General features: G+C 55.6%; 2 protein-coding genes across 10 annotated transcripts in view; one reads left to right on the top strand and one right to left on the bottom strand.

Annotated features, from left to right (window-relative positions):
• The window catches only part of SGSM3 (small G protein signaling modulator 3), a 44,271-nt gene extending 32,851 nt beyond the window's left edge, over positions 1-11,420 (top strand). For all 3 annotated transcript variants that reach the window (XM_014607676.3, XM_019489270.1, XM_059726374.1), the window contains exons 12-22: positions 64-191; positions 547-702; positions 1,459-1,513; positions 2,115-2,164; positions 6,355-6,507; positions 6,739-6,809; positions 7,208-7,256; positions 7,611-7,696; positions 8,051-8,173; positions 9,524-9,584; positions 10,003-11,420. In XM_014607676.3, coding sequence (XP_014463162.1) covers positions 64-191; positions 547-702; positions 1,459-1,513; positions 2,115-2,164; positions 6,355-6,507; positions 6,739-6,809; positions 7,208-7,256; positions 7,611-7,696; positions 8,051-8,173; positions 9,524-9,584; positions 10,003-10,086 — 1,016 coding nt within the window. In that variant the 3' untranslated portion in view covers positions 10,087-11,420. The remainder of the gene's footprint in view (positions 1-63; positions 192-546; positions 703-1,458; positions 1,514-2,114; positions 2,165-6,354; positions 6,508-6,738; positions 6,810-7,207; positions 7,257-7,610; positions 7,697-8,050; positions 8,174-9,523; positions 9,585-10,002) is intronic.
• Positions 11,421-11,748: 328 nt separating this feature from the next.
• Positions 11,749-16,329, bottom strand: part of MRTFA (myocardin related transcription factor A) — a 131,600-nt gene continuing 127,019 nt past the window's right edge. For all 7 annotated transcript variants that reach the window (XM_059726369.1, XM_059726373.1, XM_059726372.1 and 4 more), the window contains one exon: positions 11,749-15,834. In XM_059726369.1, coding sequence (XP_059582352.1) covers positions 15,335-15,834 — 500 coding nt within the window. In that variant the 3' untranslated portion in view covers positions 11,749-15,334. The remainder of the gene's footprint in view (positions 15,835-16,329) is intronic.

The raw sequence follows: 16,329 nt of genomic DNA, 5'->3' as shown, positions 1-16,329 counted from the left end.
AATTTATATGAAAAACATGGCTTGGCTGTGTGTGTTTACCCTGGGCCTGTCCTTTGGTGCCAGGTGACGATGACCTGGAGGCGCTGAAGGCCAAGAACATTAAGCAGACTGAGCTGGTGGCTGACCTGCGCGAGGCCATCTTGCAGGTGGCGCGGCACTTCCAGTGCGTGGACCCCAAGAACTGTAGCATTGTGAGTGGGGACACCCTGTGGAGGCCTAAATCTTCCACCCTTTCTTCACTGCAGAGCCAAGGACATGCTCCTTGTCCAGGCCACGACTATCCAAGCCCCAGAAGAACTACCAGGCCCAAGTGAGATCTGCCAAGGGCAGGGTCTTTGTGGATACCTTGGCCCTCCCAGGTGGAGGATGGAGTCATGCTTGTTCACAGGGTCAGGGAGAGCTAATCTGTCTGCCCCAGGGAGGGAGAAGATCTACGGTGGGTGGGGATGGGAACACCTGGCTCAGCATCTAGTCACCTGCATATCCAGTCACCTTCTTACTGTTTCTCTGTGCTTCTCTTCCATACCCCTTCGCCCCTGCCCCTAGGATCTGACTCCAGACTACAGCATGGAGAGCCACCAGCGGGACCACGAGAATTACGTGGCCTGTTCTCGGAACCGTCGCCGCCGCGCCAAGGCCCTGCTGGACTTCGAACGCCATGATGACGATGAGCTGGGTTTCCGCAAGAATGATATAATCACAGTAAGTGGGAGGGGTTGGGATCCCCCCACTGTGATGCATCCTCTTTGTTCCCTTGCAAAGAGGTCATGCGATAGGCACTGGCCTCTAGCTACTGCTTGAGACCAAATGCTCCCCACAGCCCAGTCTCATCCATAGCTCTGGCAGGGTTTCAGTTTGTGTAGCCTGTTACTCTGACCTGAGTGGGAACTCTGGCCAGGCCCGGTGGGGTGCAGGATTTCCTTATGAACGCATGTGCGTTTTGGCCAGGACTGAATGCTTGTCAACCCTGCCCCTGTTGTAAAGCTCCATCCCTCTTCAGTCAGTCCTGAGTGGTAGGCAGATGGAGTTTGAACTGGGAACCCAGTTTAACCCAATACACATTGCCCCAAGGGTGCTAATGGAGCTAGTCCTCTGGCACCAGCACTAGCAGCTCATACTTTTTAGAGCTGGGGCTCTGAGGTTCAGCCTCTGGAGGTGACCAAGTGAAGTTGTTGTTCCCACCAGGTCTGGTCTGCCTGTAATAAAAATTGGCTGGTGACTTGAAGTTCAGGTGTTCAGGCCCCTGCCCGCCTTTGACAGCTGAGGACAAAGCAGTTTCCCACACTGCATGCACCCTCTCTCTCTGCCTCTGCCAGCACCATTCTCATGGCAAGACCCCCCCACCCCTTGGGCAGGGGGAGCCAGGTAGTTCTCAGATCTTTGTCTCCTTGCTAGCGCTCTTCAACGTGCTCATGTTACAAGTTGTTAGTGTCCCCTTTTTCCCCCTCCTCCTTTCAGATCATCTCCCAGAAGGATGAGCACTGCTGGGTTGGGGAGCTGAATGGATTGAGAGGTGAGAATGGCTGGGGCTGGGGTTTCCAGGCAGTGGGGACAGGCTCCGGAGCTGGTGGGACTGGGAAGCTGGTGTGACACAGGGCTGTGCCTGCAGTGAGAGCTCTCCCATCCCTCTCCCAGAGGGCTGCATGGGTTTGCTTTGCACACAGTTCTCAGCATTGCAGCCAAAGAGTGCAGGTCCTGGGGGGGCTGTAACTGCCTGGGAATGCACGTTTGCTCTGCTGCACAGGAGGTGTAGGTGGGACACAGGCTTGGGTTGCGGGGGAGTCGTCTTGCTGGTTACTTCCTGCAGAGGCAGCAGGTTTTACAGCTAGAGTGGAGGCTGCCCATGCTGCTTGTTGGCAGAATGTCCTATAATGACCTCTTCTTTGCAGCTGTCCTGATTTCCTGAGCCCAGGCTGATTTGATCCCAGAGCTTATTTTTCTTCTCAGGCTGGGCTCCCAGCCTGCTCCAAGGGCCACAAGAACCAAGTTCCTTTGTTCTCCCACTTTCCCTTCCTCCCTCTCCCAGCCTGCTGCTTCTCTAGGATTCAGTATGTGCCTGCATAAGGATTTCCTAAAGTCTGTCTCAAGCTGATCCCTGTGTCTGCTTCACATAGGTTGGTTTCCTGCAAAATTTGTGGAGATGTTGGATGAACGGAGTAAAGAGGTAAGCACCGCTGTATCTTAAATGTCATCCTGGAAACCTCTTAGCCTTTCTTCCTACAAGCCAGGCATGCCATTGCCCCTTTAGGCTGGTTGGTGGCTGAAACTCTGCTTTTCTCAAACTCTCAAGGACCAAACAAAATTGTGGCCAGGTGGCACTTAATGTCCATAGGTATTTGCTGAACATCCACGTAAAGGATAGAGAAAATTGGTAGCCCACAGGGTGTGGGATGGGTGAGAGTCCAGTGCAGTGACCAAGGTCCCTGGAACTGCACTTGCAGCTCCCAGCTGACCTGAGGGGAGGGAGGGGAACCCTGAAAATTGCCAGATACCAATTGAGTGCGTCAGTGCAGATCATGCCAATGTGGCCGCACAGGCGCCTCATGCGTGCAAGGCTGGATTCTTTCACACAGCACCATTATCTTGGGCTCCAGGTGTACCCAGCAGCTATCTTGCACTCCATGCAAGGCCATAGAGGTCAATGCAGGATCTTCTTCAGTAAGTGCCCTTCCTGCTTGGCAGCGAGAAGCAGGTGGGAGAGACCCCACTGAACATAGCACTGACTGATCACACCCAGACAAAACCAGTTCCTGCAGCCATGGAGGCTGATGGTGCTGAGAGCTGCAACGCTAGTTTGGTACCAGCCTCAGCCCTCGTTATCACAGCACCAACACTTGTGCCTGGAGGCAGCTGAGGGAAAGGCCAAACACAGTCCAGACATGGCTCCAAACAGAGATGTAGGAGAAGTGGGAGTATCATTCTGGCACAGGCAAACCTTCGAGAGTCCCCAGTAGACTGGCACCAGGTGACTGGGTACCGTGAACACACAGCAAAGACACCAAAACCAATCAAAAGACCAAAGGGCACATGAAAACCTCTTTGGGGCAGGGTTTGCAGGGAGAAGCACAGGCAATGTCAGCACCAGGCTGTAGGTATTGCTTCATTCAAGGAATACCATTCCTCACAATGGGGGACCTTCCCCACAAGGCACCAGCCCAGCACAGGTGTAAGCGGCAGCCCCAGCAGTACCTCAGCACACCACCCTCTCCTTCTTGAGCATCATCATCCTGTGCGTCTCATAATCGGTCTCCTCCTGGAGACCCAAGTCCCCAGTGATACTGCTGCTGAGAGTACTGACATGGGGTCCTGAGGCCTGCATCCAAGGAAGAGGAGGGGCAGTGGCAGTTCTGCCCCCATTTCCACTGAAGGAACCTCATTACCTCCAAATGAGGCAGTCCAGACAGCCTCAACACCAGCAGCCAATGGTGTAGGGATCTCGGTGGAGACCCTGGATAGAGTGGTGACCATTATTCCAATTTTTCCAGTTCTCTCCAATTCTTTGACCTCCTAACTGTGCCAGCCTCTGCCAGGCTTTCCCTTCTCATGGGTGAAGCAGATCTGGTCACAGTGCTTTGGCAGATCTCAGCCAGTGTTCAGCCTGTTTCCAAGAGGGAGGAGAAATCCTCCTGAGCAGTCTCCCCCTCCCACCCCCACTCCATTTTTTTGACCATGTCTCTGTCCTTCCAAAGTCTGGGTCCTTAGTGGTTGCAGTGGTGCAGAGAAATCCAGGCCAACAGAAGGCGTGTGCCAGGAAAGAGAGAACAGAAGAAAGGTTCTGTTCATGCACAAAGCCCATAGGTCTTGCTGAACTTGGTGGCAGACTTTCAAGCCCTGTCTACCTAACATGGAGGAGGATGACTCCTTTCTTATCCAAGCAGCTTGAGGACACCTGGGAGGAGCTGATGGAAACTGAACAAGAAGGGCCAGGCAGCTTTCAACACTGCTCTGCAGGCAGCCATCCATAACCTCCCATCCAGGGACTGATGGTGCATTCCCCTTCCTTGAAGGGTTTGGGTCCATCCTCAGATCTGTGAAGTTTTACTCTCCACCGTCCTACTGGAAGCCCTACAAATACCAACCCCGTAGGCCCAGGACAGACAACCAGATCATCAGCAATGCCAATAGTTCTGTTACCAGAGGCAACTCCTGACATCTGTCTCCTCCATAAGTCTCTCACCATCCTGTCAGCCAAGCTCCAGATTTGACAGAAATTTCAGAAGTCAGCAACAGCCTTTGGGAGCTGCCTTGTCCCCTACCCCATACCGCATTGCTGAGTGTAATACTGCCTCTGGTGGATGGGTGTTGGATAATGGCTAGTCCACAGCTTGCTCTCCACTTCCACTCTAGAGCCTTTCAATTTGCAAAAGTTTTCTCTTAGACCCTGTGGTGCAAAGGGCTTTGTTGCCTCACCCAGCAGTGGCCCAAGCAACTCTGCAGGAGTACAAGACACTGCTGTGTCCTTATCCCAAAAAAAGAAAAGGCAGAGAAGGGTCTGTCTCCTGTCCCAGACCTTAGGAAACTAAACGCATCCACTTGCCTCAGATTCAGGGTGGCAACACTTGCCTCGATCTCCAGGCTCAGGGCTCTGCTGATTCATGGGCTTCCCATATAGCTAGCCAGCTACCCAGTCCACAGGAAGTTCATGGAAGTCCTGGTGAGTGTGTATCATTACCAGCGCAAGGTGCTATAACTCAGACACCCCGTGACATAGGGAAAGTAACTTCAAAATACTCCTGTTAGCAGCAACCCACCTAAGGAGGGAAGACACTGACCTCTGCTATTTGGCCAGTTGGCTGATCAGAGGCAGGTTACGAATGGAGATGGCAAGCCAGTCTCATCCCTCTTCTGTTGCCTGGGACTACTAGCGAAGCCACGCTCGGAGACTGCACACCACATAGATCCAGGACTCTACATGTTACATGAGTGGAGCTAAATCATTCAGGCTGTCATCCTGTCTCTCTTTGGCTGTAGAAGGCAGTTCAAAAGGCCACCATCTCTTCAGAAAAAATCACAAAGAGCATCTTGTGAGCTCTTGGTGTTGCCAACTGCTTAGCGTTCCTCTCCCACCGGGCATTGAAACTCAAAGGACAAGCTTCTGACCTACCAGTATTTCTTACCCTTGCCAGTGTCAAGGTGGTCCAAGGGAATGACCTGCTGACATTGTCAAAGGCTGTGCCTTGGCCTCAACTGCTAGGTCAGGTGCCATGTTCAGGAGAGCTGTATTCCAGTTCCTATTCAGCTGATGAATCTGGAACTCCTTGGTCCCACCATCCAGGCTGATTTATCCTTTGAATGAGAGGCAAGGGTTTTGTAGGTTGATATCTTCTATTGGACCAACTATGGGATGTAGCTTTCTTTGGGGAAAAAGCTTTCAAATACAAGCCATTCTTCCTCAGGTGTCTGATCTCAGAGAGCCAGGCCCAGCCAGGCTATGCAGGGTGATATCTTTTATCAGACCAACTAAGAAATCCTTGCCCCCTGCATAATTTCTGGACTATCACAGCAACAACATCACTCTTACACTCCCATAACATCCTTTAAGGAAAGATGAAGCCTCCTACCATTGCTGAGGTCCTCTGAAATGTTGCAATCAATGTGAATTCTATAATCCATTTTCACTCTTGGGTTTGAAGTGTGCTGCTGCCCCAGTCTTTGAATTGTAAGGGTGCTGAAAGAGCCGCATGGGAAGGTATACGAGCTTCCAATAAAAATGGCAATTCCAAAGACTCCGGTATGGCACAGGTGAGGCCACTTCACACCTACAGTAGATCCCCAGTGATTGAAATACCCTGGAGAAGCACATTTACTGCAGGGAGGTCACCACTCATTTCACCAAGGTGAACAAATACCTCCTCATGACTGCGGTGAGGTTGGGGCATCTCATTCCCTCACCTTTTGCAGATGGGATGTGAGGTGCAGAGGTGAAGTGACTGTGTAGGGCAAAGATTTGATCCTGTTTCTCCTGACTGCCAGTCCATGGGTGTTTAAAGCCCAAGAGCATTGGGGCAGGGACCCTGCAGATACTCCTAGTGTGTGAGAGCTTGGGGAGAGAGGGAGGAAGCTGGGGAGAAGCAAGCCTTAAAAAGTTCAGCCTGCATACCCCTGACCCTCCACCTCTTAACACCCCAGGCTTGCTAGTCAGGCACTGGCATTTTCCAGTACAAGGTCTGAGCCCCAGGGAGGGTCAGGGAAGCTTTTGGTCCTGGGACTGCTGGCTGGAAGCTGGGCCAGGGTGCATTTGGGTGCAGGTTGTGTGGGAAGGAAGGCCATATGCACATCTGATGAGCAGTTTGGCCAGGTGCACATCTCTGCTTATCTTTGAGATGCTCAGTGTCAGCTCCTTTCGTTCTCTAGTACTCCGTCGCCGGGGATGATTCAGTCACAGAGGGGGTGACAGACCTGGTCCGAGGGACGCTCTGTCCAGCGCTGAAGTCCATATTTGAGCATGGGCTAAAGAAACCATCACTGCTGGGAGGACCCTGCCATCCCTGGTTATTCATTGAGGAGGTGAGAAGGGCATTCAGGGGAGCTATTAGGCCAAGAGAGAAGGGGAAAGTGGGGCTCTGACCTGGGAGGATCACAAGATAGCAGCCTTCTTGCAATCTTCCTCTCCATTGGGTTGCAAGGTGCATCTCTGCTGTTACCTGGGTGGGATGGTGCTGGGAGGTTGTCCAGCTATCCATGAGGGCTGGGGTGGGCACTGGGCTCTTGCGGCACTGACTATCCCATTCCTGCCAGGCTGCCAGCCGGGAGGTGGAGAGGGACTTCGACTCTGTGTACTCACGCCTTGTGCTCTGCAAGACTTACAGGTGAGGCCACCGTTGTCACACAGAGAGCCAGGTCCACCTCCATTCCCAAGTCCCCCCCTGCCAAACCCTTGCTGCCCTCTCCTCTGGGAAGCTTGTGCCTTCTTCCTGGGGAACCAGTGGGTTCCCTCTTCTGAAAAAACAGGGCTGTGCGGTGCTAGATGGCTCTTCTGGTCTGGGACTGGTGCATTGGTTTTGTCCCCATGCGCTGTGGCTGTGCCTGCCATTGGCACCATCTAGAACTGCAGCCACCCTTGGTACCATCCAGGGGCTGCTGCTCCTCCCACCCCTGTCCCTGCAGGGTGCTTGTGCTGGGCAGGTGTCTTGCCCACCTCAGGGCATGGCTGGCCGGGAAGCATGAGCTGGACTTCTGCTCTAATTTTTTTTGGTCTTTTTTGTAGGCTGGATGAAGATGGCAAAGTCCTCACTCCAGAGGAGCTGCTCTATCGAGTGAGTAGGTGGCCGTCCCCCCGGGAGGCTTCTGTGAAGAGACCTTAAATGGCTGCTCTGGTCCCACCAAGAGCCCAGAGCTCCTGCCTTGCCAGCCTCTGGCAGGAGGTGGTGCCCCAGGGGAGGCTGTGGGGGAGGCACAGGCAGGCGTGGGGATCCCATCCCATTCCCTCCTGCGAGAAGGTGTTTGCGGGGCTGGTGGGAAGCTCTGGCTTCCAGGGGGTCGTGGGTCCTCCGGCTCTGGCAGCAGAGAGATGATGGGGAGAGCCAGCCCCAGGATGCTGGGTCACGGCAGCTGCCCCGTCACAGCCTGGGCCCCAGGGAAGCAGGTAATGGGCCCCTCTCCTCCCGCAGGCGGTGCAGTCGGTGAACATGACGCATGACACTGCGCATGCCCAGATGGACGTGAAACTTCGCTCCCTCATCTGCGTGGGACTCAAGTGAGTCATGGAGCCCTAGGACCCCCTCGGAGCTGCTTGTGCTCTGAGCTTGGGGCAGGCTACCAGGGAGGGAGGGGGCTGTGGGGAAAGGCTGGGAACCAGCCACTTCACGAATGGCCAAGCCTGCCCAAAATGGCCCCCGGCATTGTTGGCTACAGGGCACAGGACTGTGGCTGGTTCCTTATTGTCAGGTGCATTGGCCCAGCCCCTGTGGGCTCAACTGAACAGCTCCCTGGGCAGCCAGCTCCCATGTGGGGAGGAGGCACCTTGTGGGCCAGAGGCTGGGTAAGGAGCTAGGTTGCCCCCCAGAGTGGCCGGGCTCCTTCTTCAGTAGCTACTTGTAACCCCCTGCAGTGAGCAGGTGCTGCACTTGTGGCTGGAGGTGCTATGCTCGAGCCTGCAGACAGTAGAGAAATGGTTTCACCCCTGGTCCTTCCTGCGCAGTCCTGGCTGGGTGCAGATCAAGTGTGAGCTCAGGTGAGTGTGCGCAAGGTCCCCCCTCCCCTGGCCCATGTGGATCTGCAGAGAGAAATGTCCTCGAGCCAGGCCCAGCCCAGCCCCTCCTTCCAGCGGTGGAAGCAGCACCTCCTATTTTGGGCTGCGTTACTGGTTAATGAGACTCTGGTCACTTCCTGAGCAGCTGCGGGGTCGGGGAAGCTGCTGACCACAGACAGCTGAGTCTAATGTCATGGGGAGAAGCTGCCTCCATGTTCCCAAGGGCCTGGCAGTGGGGTGGAGAAGTAGGAGGCTGCAGACTGGCCCCGTGGATCCTGCCAGAGAAGACTCATCTCCCAGGCTCAGCATGTGGAAGGCCAGGCAGGGGGATCCAGCACCAAGCTGACCAAGCACAGAGGCTGGCTGGGCAGGGGATGGTGGGGCAGGTTGGCTGTATGTCAGTGACAGAACTGAAATGTGCTGCACCATCCCTCCTTCCCCTGTGAGCTGCGGTGGCTGCCTGTTTGTGGTTGAGGCCCCTCCCAGCCAGGCCCTGCAGGATGCAAGCAGCAGGGTGTGGCCTGCTGGGAGGGAGCGGCTGGTTGCTGTCCTCAGCCCTGGCATGGGCTTGGCTGCCAAAGCTCCAAGCGGTGCCTTGTGTAACCAGGCAGGTCTGAGCAGCTGTGCAGCTGGGCTGGGTGGGAGGAGCTTGGCCCCCTCATTGCTCTTGGGGTCAGCGAATGCATTGCAGCGGGTGCTGAGAGCACCTGGCCTGGGGGTGGGGCAGAGCCATGTGGAGGCAGTCCACAGCTACAGGCCCCCATGGCTCTGCCGTGCCAGCTACATGTGCTGACAGTGATGAGGGGTCCTGCATCCATGACAGTGAGGCCAGGGCTTGGCAGGGCCATTTCCCCAGAGTGCAGCTGCAAAAGCTTTCCGGGTGCATCTGCTTGTGCGAGAAGAGTAGGACTGGGCCTGCTCATGCTTTATGACGCCCAACACAGGCTTCTGCCAGGTCCTTTCAGTGGGTCCCCCCAAAGCAAGGGGCCCTGGTGTTAATGCCCAGTGAGATTCACGGGGCAGCTCACACCTCTCCAAGCAGCTGTTCTGGGCCTTTGCAGCTGTTGTGTTTGGGTCCTGTTCTCACAATCCCAGGTCTTGCAGGGAATGAAGAGTACCTGCAAGGTCCCAGAGACCTGATCAGCCAAGCCAGAGCTGTCCCTCAAGTGCTAAAGGCCTCATCTCATGTTTTCTTAACATAAGCTGAGAATCCAGGAGCCAGCACCTAGGCACAGACCTGTGGTATCTCAGCCTTAGTGCAGCCAAGGAGGGGGATGGGATGGTGGCAGGTGTCTGTTGTAAAGGTGTAACCATTGCTTTGTCCCATTTTAGAGTCCTCTGCAAATTTGCATTCAGTCTGTCCCAGGACTGGGAGCTTCCTCTAAAGAGAGAGGTGAGTTGTCAGCTTGAGATCCCCTCCCATCTCTTGGCACGTTAGCCAGCCCCATGCCAAAGAGCTGTCCCTTCCTAGTAGGGCTGCCTCTGCTGTCAGCTGGCTGGAGTCTGTGGCAGGGTCATGCTGGACCTGGTGATCACAGAAACCTGCTGGGTGACGAGAGCTGAAGATGCTCTGGGGATCAGCTCCCTGCCCCCTCTTGTCTCTCCTCCCCAGCCAGGAGCCATGCTGGGGCTCTGGGAGGAAACAGTGCTGACCTTTTCTACTTGACCAGTGGCCCTCGCTGTTCTGGCCTGGTGCTGCTGAGTGAGGGGATAGAGTAGAGTGAGACAGACCTGGAGCGTGGGGCAAAACTCCTCCTGCCTCACTGCATAGGGATGCTGGCCCTAGCTCCTGGCCCTTTGTCTTCCTGCAGGAGAAGGAGAAGAAGCCGCTGAAGGATGGCGTGCAGGACATGTTGGTGAAACACCATCTCTTCAGCTGGGACATCGACGGGTGACCCCTCCCATGCCTCTGGGTGGACCTTCTTGACTGCGCACATTCAACACACGCTCCCCTCTCCCTGACCCCTGGCTGGAAAGATGAGCCCCTCCCATTCACTCTCATCCCAGCTCCCTTCCTGCTTGTAGCAGTGACAAGGCCCACTTCAGGGTCTCGTGTCACTGGGGACAGACAGACTGACTGGCTGCATGGCCACAGCAGCACAAACCACAGACGCGCAGGACATAGTGACCAGCTGGCGTAAATGCTCAGCGCTGAGCACTTACAAGGACTTTCTCCCTCTCCCCCTCGCCTGTGCCACTGTGCACTGGCCGAGCTGCCCGAGGATCCCTGCCATGGGTGCACTCTGCCTTTGCCCCGGCATTGCCTCTCTTGGCCCGGCTCTCTCAGGGTGCAGCTTTGCCTTTCCACACTGCCTTCCACTGGGTAAGTTATTTGCCACCCTCTTGCCTGCCGTCTCCTGGTGGGGGAGAGCTCATACCTGGACCATGGGCCTCTGCCTTCAGTGTCCCATAGGCTGTCATGTGTGGTGCAGTCTCCACAGCGTTCCCAAGTGCCACTAGTTCAGAGTGTGCAAGAGGCAGCTGCCCCTTCAGGCGTGCCTTGCTCATGGGTGGAAGACCAGTGCTGGGCATGTGAAGGGTGGCACATAGGGCCTAGCGGGCAGGAAGCTGGAAACAGCAAGGAGCACTGCCAGGGAAAGAAGAGGTGGAGGTGACTGAGGGAAGGCAGCTTGTTGCTGGCAGGCCAGGGCTCAGCCTCTCCCCTCTCCTGCACTGCAGGAGCTCCCCGGGAAGCAGTCTGGCCTTATGGGGCAGGGGAGCACCACTGGTCTCGTCTCCCCTCCCCCATGCTGCAGTGCACCAGCGTGCAGGGTGCTCACAAGATGTGCCTCAGAGACCAGCCTGTACCAACTCCAACTGCCTTAGGGGATAGGCTTTGTCTCTGCCCCCAGGTCCGAGACAGGAGCTGCCTGCCCTCTAAACAGAGTGTTTCATGCTGTCATTTTAGCCTCTAGTTGATTTTTACTATTAACCAAAAAGCTGTAAATTTAATCTCTAGAAATGTGTGTATATTTTTGGCATCTTAGCTCAGGAAGCGGGTTCAGGACTAAGCTGGCTCAGGGAGACTGACAGGGTCTCTAACCTGTGTGCAGGAGCCTCCAGGTCAGGGGTGGAGAATTGCTAGCGGAAGTGGTAGCTTTGGTCTATGGAGTCCGAGTGTACAGTAAAAGCACCTGTGTGTGAGCACAACTCCTCGTGAAATGCCACTCGCATCCTACTCTCCTTTGTTCCGTGGGTTTGTAAATAAACTGCATCTTGGGAGACCACAGTTGGCCTCTTTCTTTTCATTGAGGCCTCAGATGGTTTTGAGCTTCATTCACTCCTGCTGTGCCAGGTACCTGCCCTTCACGCTGCCCACTTGTCCCCAGGAGCGGGGACAGACACTTGCTGTCTGTGAAGGGCTTGTTGCCTCCTGCTCACAGAGGGCGAATGTCCCCATGCAGTGGCAGAAAAGGCCACAGCACAAGGAAGTCTAGGAAGCCTGGAGATGCAGCCTTTCTCCTCCTCTCCCAGCTCCATGGGCTGGGAGGGCAGAGACAAGGTGATCCCTGCTCCACTCCCATCAGTGCTCCCTCCAGGAGAAGCTGCTCACGCAGTAGTTTGGTATCTTTTTTTAATAAAATGGATTTTTTTTTCCAAATATTTGTAACTGAAAAAATAATTTGATTTGAAGATCCATTCGCTCCCGTTACCTGTTTGCATGTGTCCTTTTCCAGTTGAGTGCTCATGCTAGATCTTGTCACAGCACTACCTTTTGCCCCAGACGGTGCTGGTCACCCTTCGCCAGCTGCTGTATAGAAGGGGGAGTGCGTGCTAATCAAATACACATTACAAACAAGTAGTGGTCACAGCAGAAAGTCAAGATTTACATTCAAGGTAGAGGCAGAACATCAGGCTTTTGTTTTTCCGGGGGGGCGGGCAACAGGGTCTCCTGGGGGAGAGTCAAGCACAGAAGCGATGGCTCCAGCCAGGGACTTAACTATCTTGCAAGAGCAGGCCACCTTTGCCTTCCACTGAGAGGTGAGCACACAAAGCCAGCCTTAGCACCTTCCCAGCAGGAGCTGCCCATCCCCAAGACCCACTGCAAAGCCAACCAAAGCAGCACCATCCCTCTGTGTTCTGCACTGCATGACTGCAGAGGGCTGGGAGGGTCCTGAACCTCACTGCTCCCCTTCTTCCACACTGCAAGGAACTTTTGCTACCCCCTCCCTGCAGGAACTCATTGCACTTGTTCTTGTCTGAGGTTGCTCTTATCTGCAGCTTTTCAACTGTACCAAAAAATCAGCCCCTGCATCTTGGGGGAGAGCAGAGGGAGCTCAGCAATCACAGTGGCTTCTTTTGACTTTGAAAAGCCAGGGGAAACTTGGTGTTTACACCTTCCCCTCCAGCTGGGGAGCAATCCAGGCACCTCCCAATCCCAGCTCTCGGCAGTTCCTTCCTCTGTCTCATGCACAATTACTTTACCACTACGCCTACACCCCAAAAGCACTGGGAAGGTGAATCTGGCCACTTCTGTTACCTCTCTTGTCCAAAGGATAAAGGAACCTTGGCAGAGCACAAGGGCAACAGCTGCAGCCCAACCGGGGCACCTGAGCACCTTAGGTCCATGGGTTGGACTGCAGAAGCACATGCCCAGCCCAGCTCCAGCACACAGCCTAGTGGGACATGACAAATGTCCCTTTAGAGCTGCCTAGTCCACCAGTCCTTCTTCTGGGGACCCAGACTTTGGAAATGGGATGGAAGTGGCTGCTCGGTCCTGCCAGGCTGCTCTGGCCATGTTTAGCATCCCTGCCTGTGTAATGCCAGATGGGCACAGCTGCAGTCTTGACCAAGAGAAGGCACGGGACTAAGGGTGCATGTGCAGAAGCACTACAATAGCAAGGGTGGGGACAGCCGACTCTTCCCTATTCAGCCACGTGGAAACCAAAAGCTCCTTCCCTCTGCCTCCATGAGGTACTGCCCCCCCCCAACCAGGCAGCCTTGCCAGCAACAGCCCAGCAGGGTGGCTCTGGGCTGTACACAGGGCACATCCCCGTAGTGCACCAGGCAGGATGAATGCCAACGTGCTGAGGGGTATGGCCGCAGGCGTGTAACAGCCTGGAGCGCCTCAGCAGGAACCACCCACACAACTGTGAGCTTTTTCAAGTTTCAAGGCATTGAGGCTGCAACTTCCCTTGCACCAGCTCCTGCACAGGAAGCGCTCGTGGGCAGGGCAGGGAGGTGGGTGGAGGGGAAGGGAAGTGGGGCAGTGTCTAGGCCAATAACCTGATTTGCCAATAACCTGATTTGGGCATCCTCAATCCTCAGGCAGGGGGAAAAAAGGGCCAGCCTGCAGGGCATCACATTGGTTTTAGGGAAGCCTAAGCCTACAACGCTGGGCAGCTGCTGCCTCTGCTATTGCCCTGCTAAGCTGACATGACTTGCAGGCGCGCACCAACCCTCACCAATGTGGCTCGTGCAGTAAATACGGCTCACCAGACACCAAGGCAGGTGGGTCCAGGTGCTCGCCATAGCCCTGACCTGCCAGGCTGCCTCACGGGAGGTGTCAACAGCTTCTGCTCACCCCCAACCCAAGCTGCTCTCCACAGCCCTCAGCCTCTCCTGGCCCACCAGGCCCAGACACTCCACCTGCTGCTGCTCAGTGCCCAAGGCCGGCTGGGCAAACACCCTGGACACTTGCCCTGGGCAGAAGGCTGCTCTGAGCACAGGGTCTGCGGCGGCCTCAGTGTATGAAGGCCTGACTCCTGATCACATCAACTGCATCCCCCTGCCCCCGGGGGTGGGGAGCCGCTGTCTAGAGTCCACATATAGCGTATGGAAGGACCAAATACCCAGCACCTTAGCGTAGCTGGAGCCCAGCAGCAATCAGCCCCGAGCAGAGTGCAGAAGAGGGCAGGCGTCCTGTCTGGCTCTTACTGAGGCCATTTAGGAAACCTGTGCAGAAGGAGGTCAGTGTGGGGCTAGTCTGGGTATGCTGGACTCCTTGCCCTACAGCTCCTGCCCACTCTCGTGCCTCTGGCTCAGTGCCGCAGCTCATCACGCGCAGGGGGAGGAATGTACAGGGCCTGCCGGTGCCAACCTGCCCAAGTACCTCAGGTGGGGAAGTGGGGCAGCTAGATGCTGTCTGCCTTTCGGAGGAGTGGAAAAGCCAAAGGAGCCCCTCTGCCTGCCCAGTTCTCCACCCAGCCTGAGTGGTGTACTGAAGGGCCCTGATCAACTCCACACAGCAGTTTGCTGGCCTTGTTCCCAGGCACAATGGTAGCTGCCCTCTCTTCCCCACCTGCCTGGCCTGGCTGCTCTGGCTGGTGTGTAAAGGGCCCAGTGCGGTGTCCCTGGGGACCCGGCCCAGGTAGCTGGAGAGAGGGTAAGCCCATGCTTTAGCATCTGCAGCTGCCCGGCTCCTGGGGCCCCTGTGGCCCTCCACTCCTGCCCACTCCATACCCAGCCCTACTGTGGCAGCAGAGGGGGCTGAGGCAGCTTGTAGTTTATGGCTTGAGTGTCACTTTGGGCTGGAGCCTTGTCCAGAAATGAGACAGGCCTGAGAGCTCAGGCCTGGTGAGGGAGAAAGCCTGCACCCCATCCCCCAGGTGCCCCTGTCTTCCAACTCCTGCGGCCCATCTCCCCCTCTGTAAAGGTTTCCCAAAGAACCTTTCCTGACCTGCATAAACCCCCTTTTCTTTCTTAAACTGCTTTTAGGAGCAAGCTGCTGCTCACTGCCTTCCTGCCCCCTTCTGCCCCCGGGAGTGAACAGACCCAGCCGCACTGTTTCCTGCCAGCCTGAGCAAGGGAAATCCTGCCTACCAGGGTCACATGCAGGGCACTGCTGTTATTTCTCTGAGCTTAGGGTGGAAACTAAAATGCCTTTGCTAACACCTGAGATCCCAGCTGTGTCCAGACTAAGGGGAGGGGGCTGAGAACCAGCCAGTTGTAAAGCCCCTGCGGACCCTCTCCTTCAACAGCCCCATTTTCTACTCTGGGCCTGACCGGCTGCCTGGAGCTCGGCGTGCACAAAAGCCCAACAGCAGCAGTACCAGCCCCGGCCTCTGGTACCTGTTGGGGGTTACTGTTGGGGGAGGAGTACACAGACTAGGGGCTCATTTTTGGTTGACTCGCCTCTCTTCCCCACACACAATCAATCCCCAGCCCTCCCACACCCATTCCCTTCAGTCTCTGCTCAGGGAGCTACAAGCAAGAATCCCAGTGCAGCTGCAGATCATGTCCATCAAGAAAGTCTGTGGAGAAGAGGCTGGGGGCTGCAGTGCTGAGGGGAGCAAGGCTCATGACGGGCCCCCCCGGCAGCTCCAACCAATCCATACTGTCCAAGTTAGCCTCACCCAGGTCCAGGGCTAATCCCCCAACAGGCTCGTGGGCAAAGTGCAATTCTGAAGTGTCCATGGGTGAAGGCGGGTGGTCCAGGATGGCCGAGCTGCTCAGCATCTGGCTGTGGAGATCATCAATCAAGGGCAGGGGCTCAGGCCCATCATGGGCTGCCGTCAGCAGAGGGAGGCCCGTGCTGCTCTCCAGAAAGTCCTCCAGTCGACCTACTAGGACAGGGTGGCCCATGGACACTTGCAGGGGCTGCTCAGAGGAATGGTGGCTGCTAGGTGGCGAGGCGCAGGCTGGGGATGCAGACGGCTCCTTCCCGGCCGGGGAGGGCTGCTCTTTGAAATCAGCTGAAATCTCTGTAGAGAAAAAATATACATAGAGCCTGGGCAGTGAAGGACTCCACTCAAGGGATATGAGACCCCCTCTCCCCGGATAAGCCTCAGCTGTGTTTGTGGGGGCTCTCAACCTGCCACAGAGGGATCCAGCAGTGGCCAGTGCAACCTAGAAGAGATCACCCAGGTATGTTCAGGAGCTTTATGGCACATTAAGCCAGCGCTCAACTAGTTTCTTATGTGTCAGAACTTAGTAGTTAAGTGCCTCGGCACAGTGGAATTTTCTAGCACAATGAAGCTTTTCGGCACGGTGAAATTTCCGCTACGGTGGAGAACCCCGATGCAGAAAAGCTCCTACCATCCTTATGTAAATACACACACCATTATTGGTCGGTTCTAAATTATTCCTACGTGGCGACTAGCAATTGGTTCGCTAGCTGTATAAAAGCTAGAGTAGTTTCCGCCCAAGTCGGAGTACTCCGCGCCCATCTTGGAGTGAACGTGGCGGACTGATCACCC

The sequence above is a fragment of the Alligator mississippiensis genome, chromosome 4 (assembly GCF_030867095.1).
Source record: "Alligator mississippiensis isolate rAllMis1 chromosome 4, rAllMis1, whole genome shotgun sequence".
Classification (NCBI taxonomy): Eukaryota; Metazoa; Chordata; order Crocodylia; family Alligatoridae; genus Alligator; species Alligator mississippiensis.
Note: the sequence above shows the minus strand (reverse complement) of the source record. Positions and strands in the feature narration are given on the sequence as shown.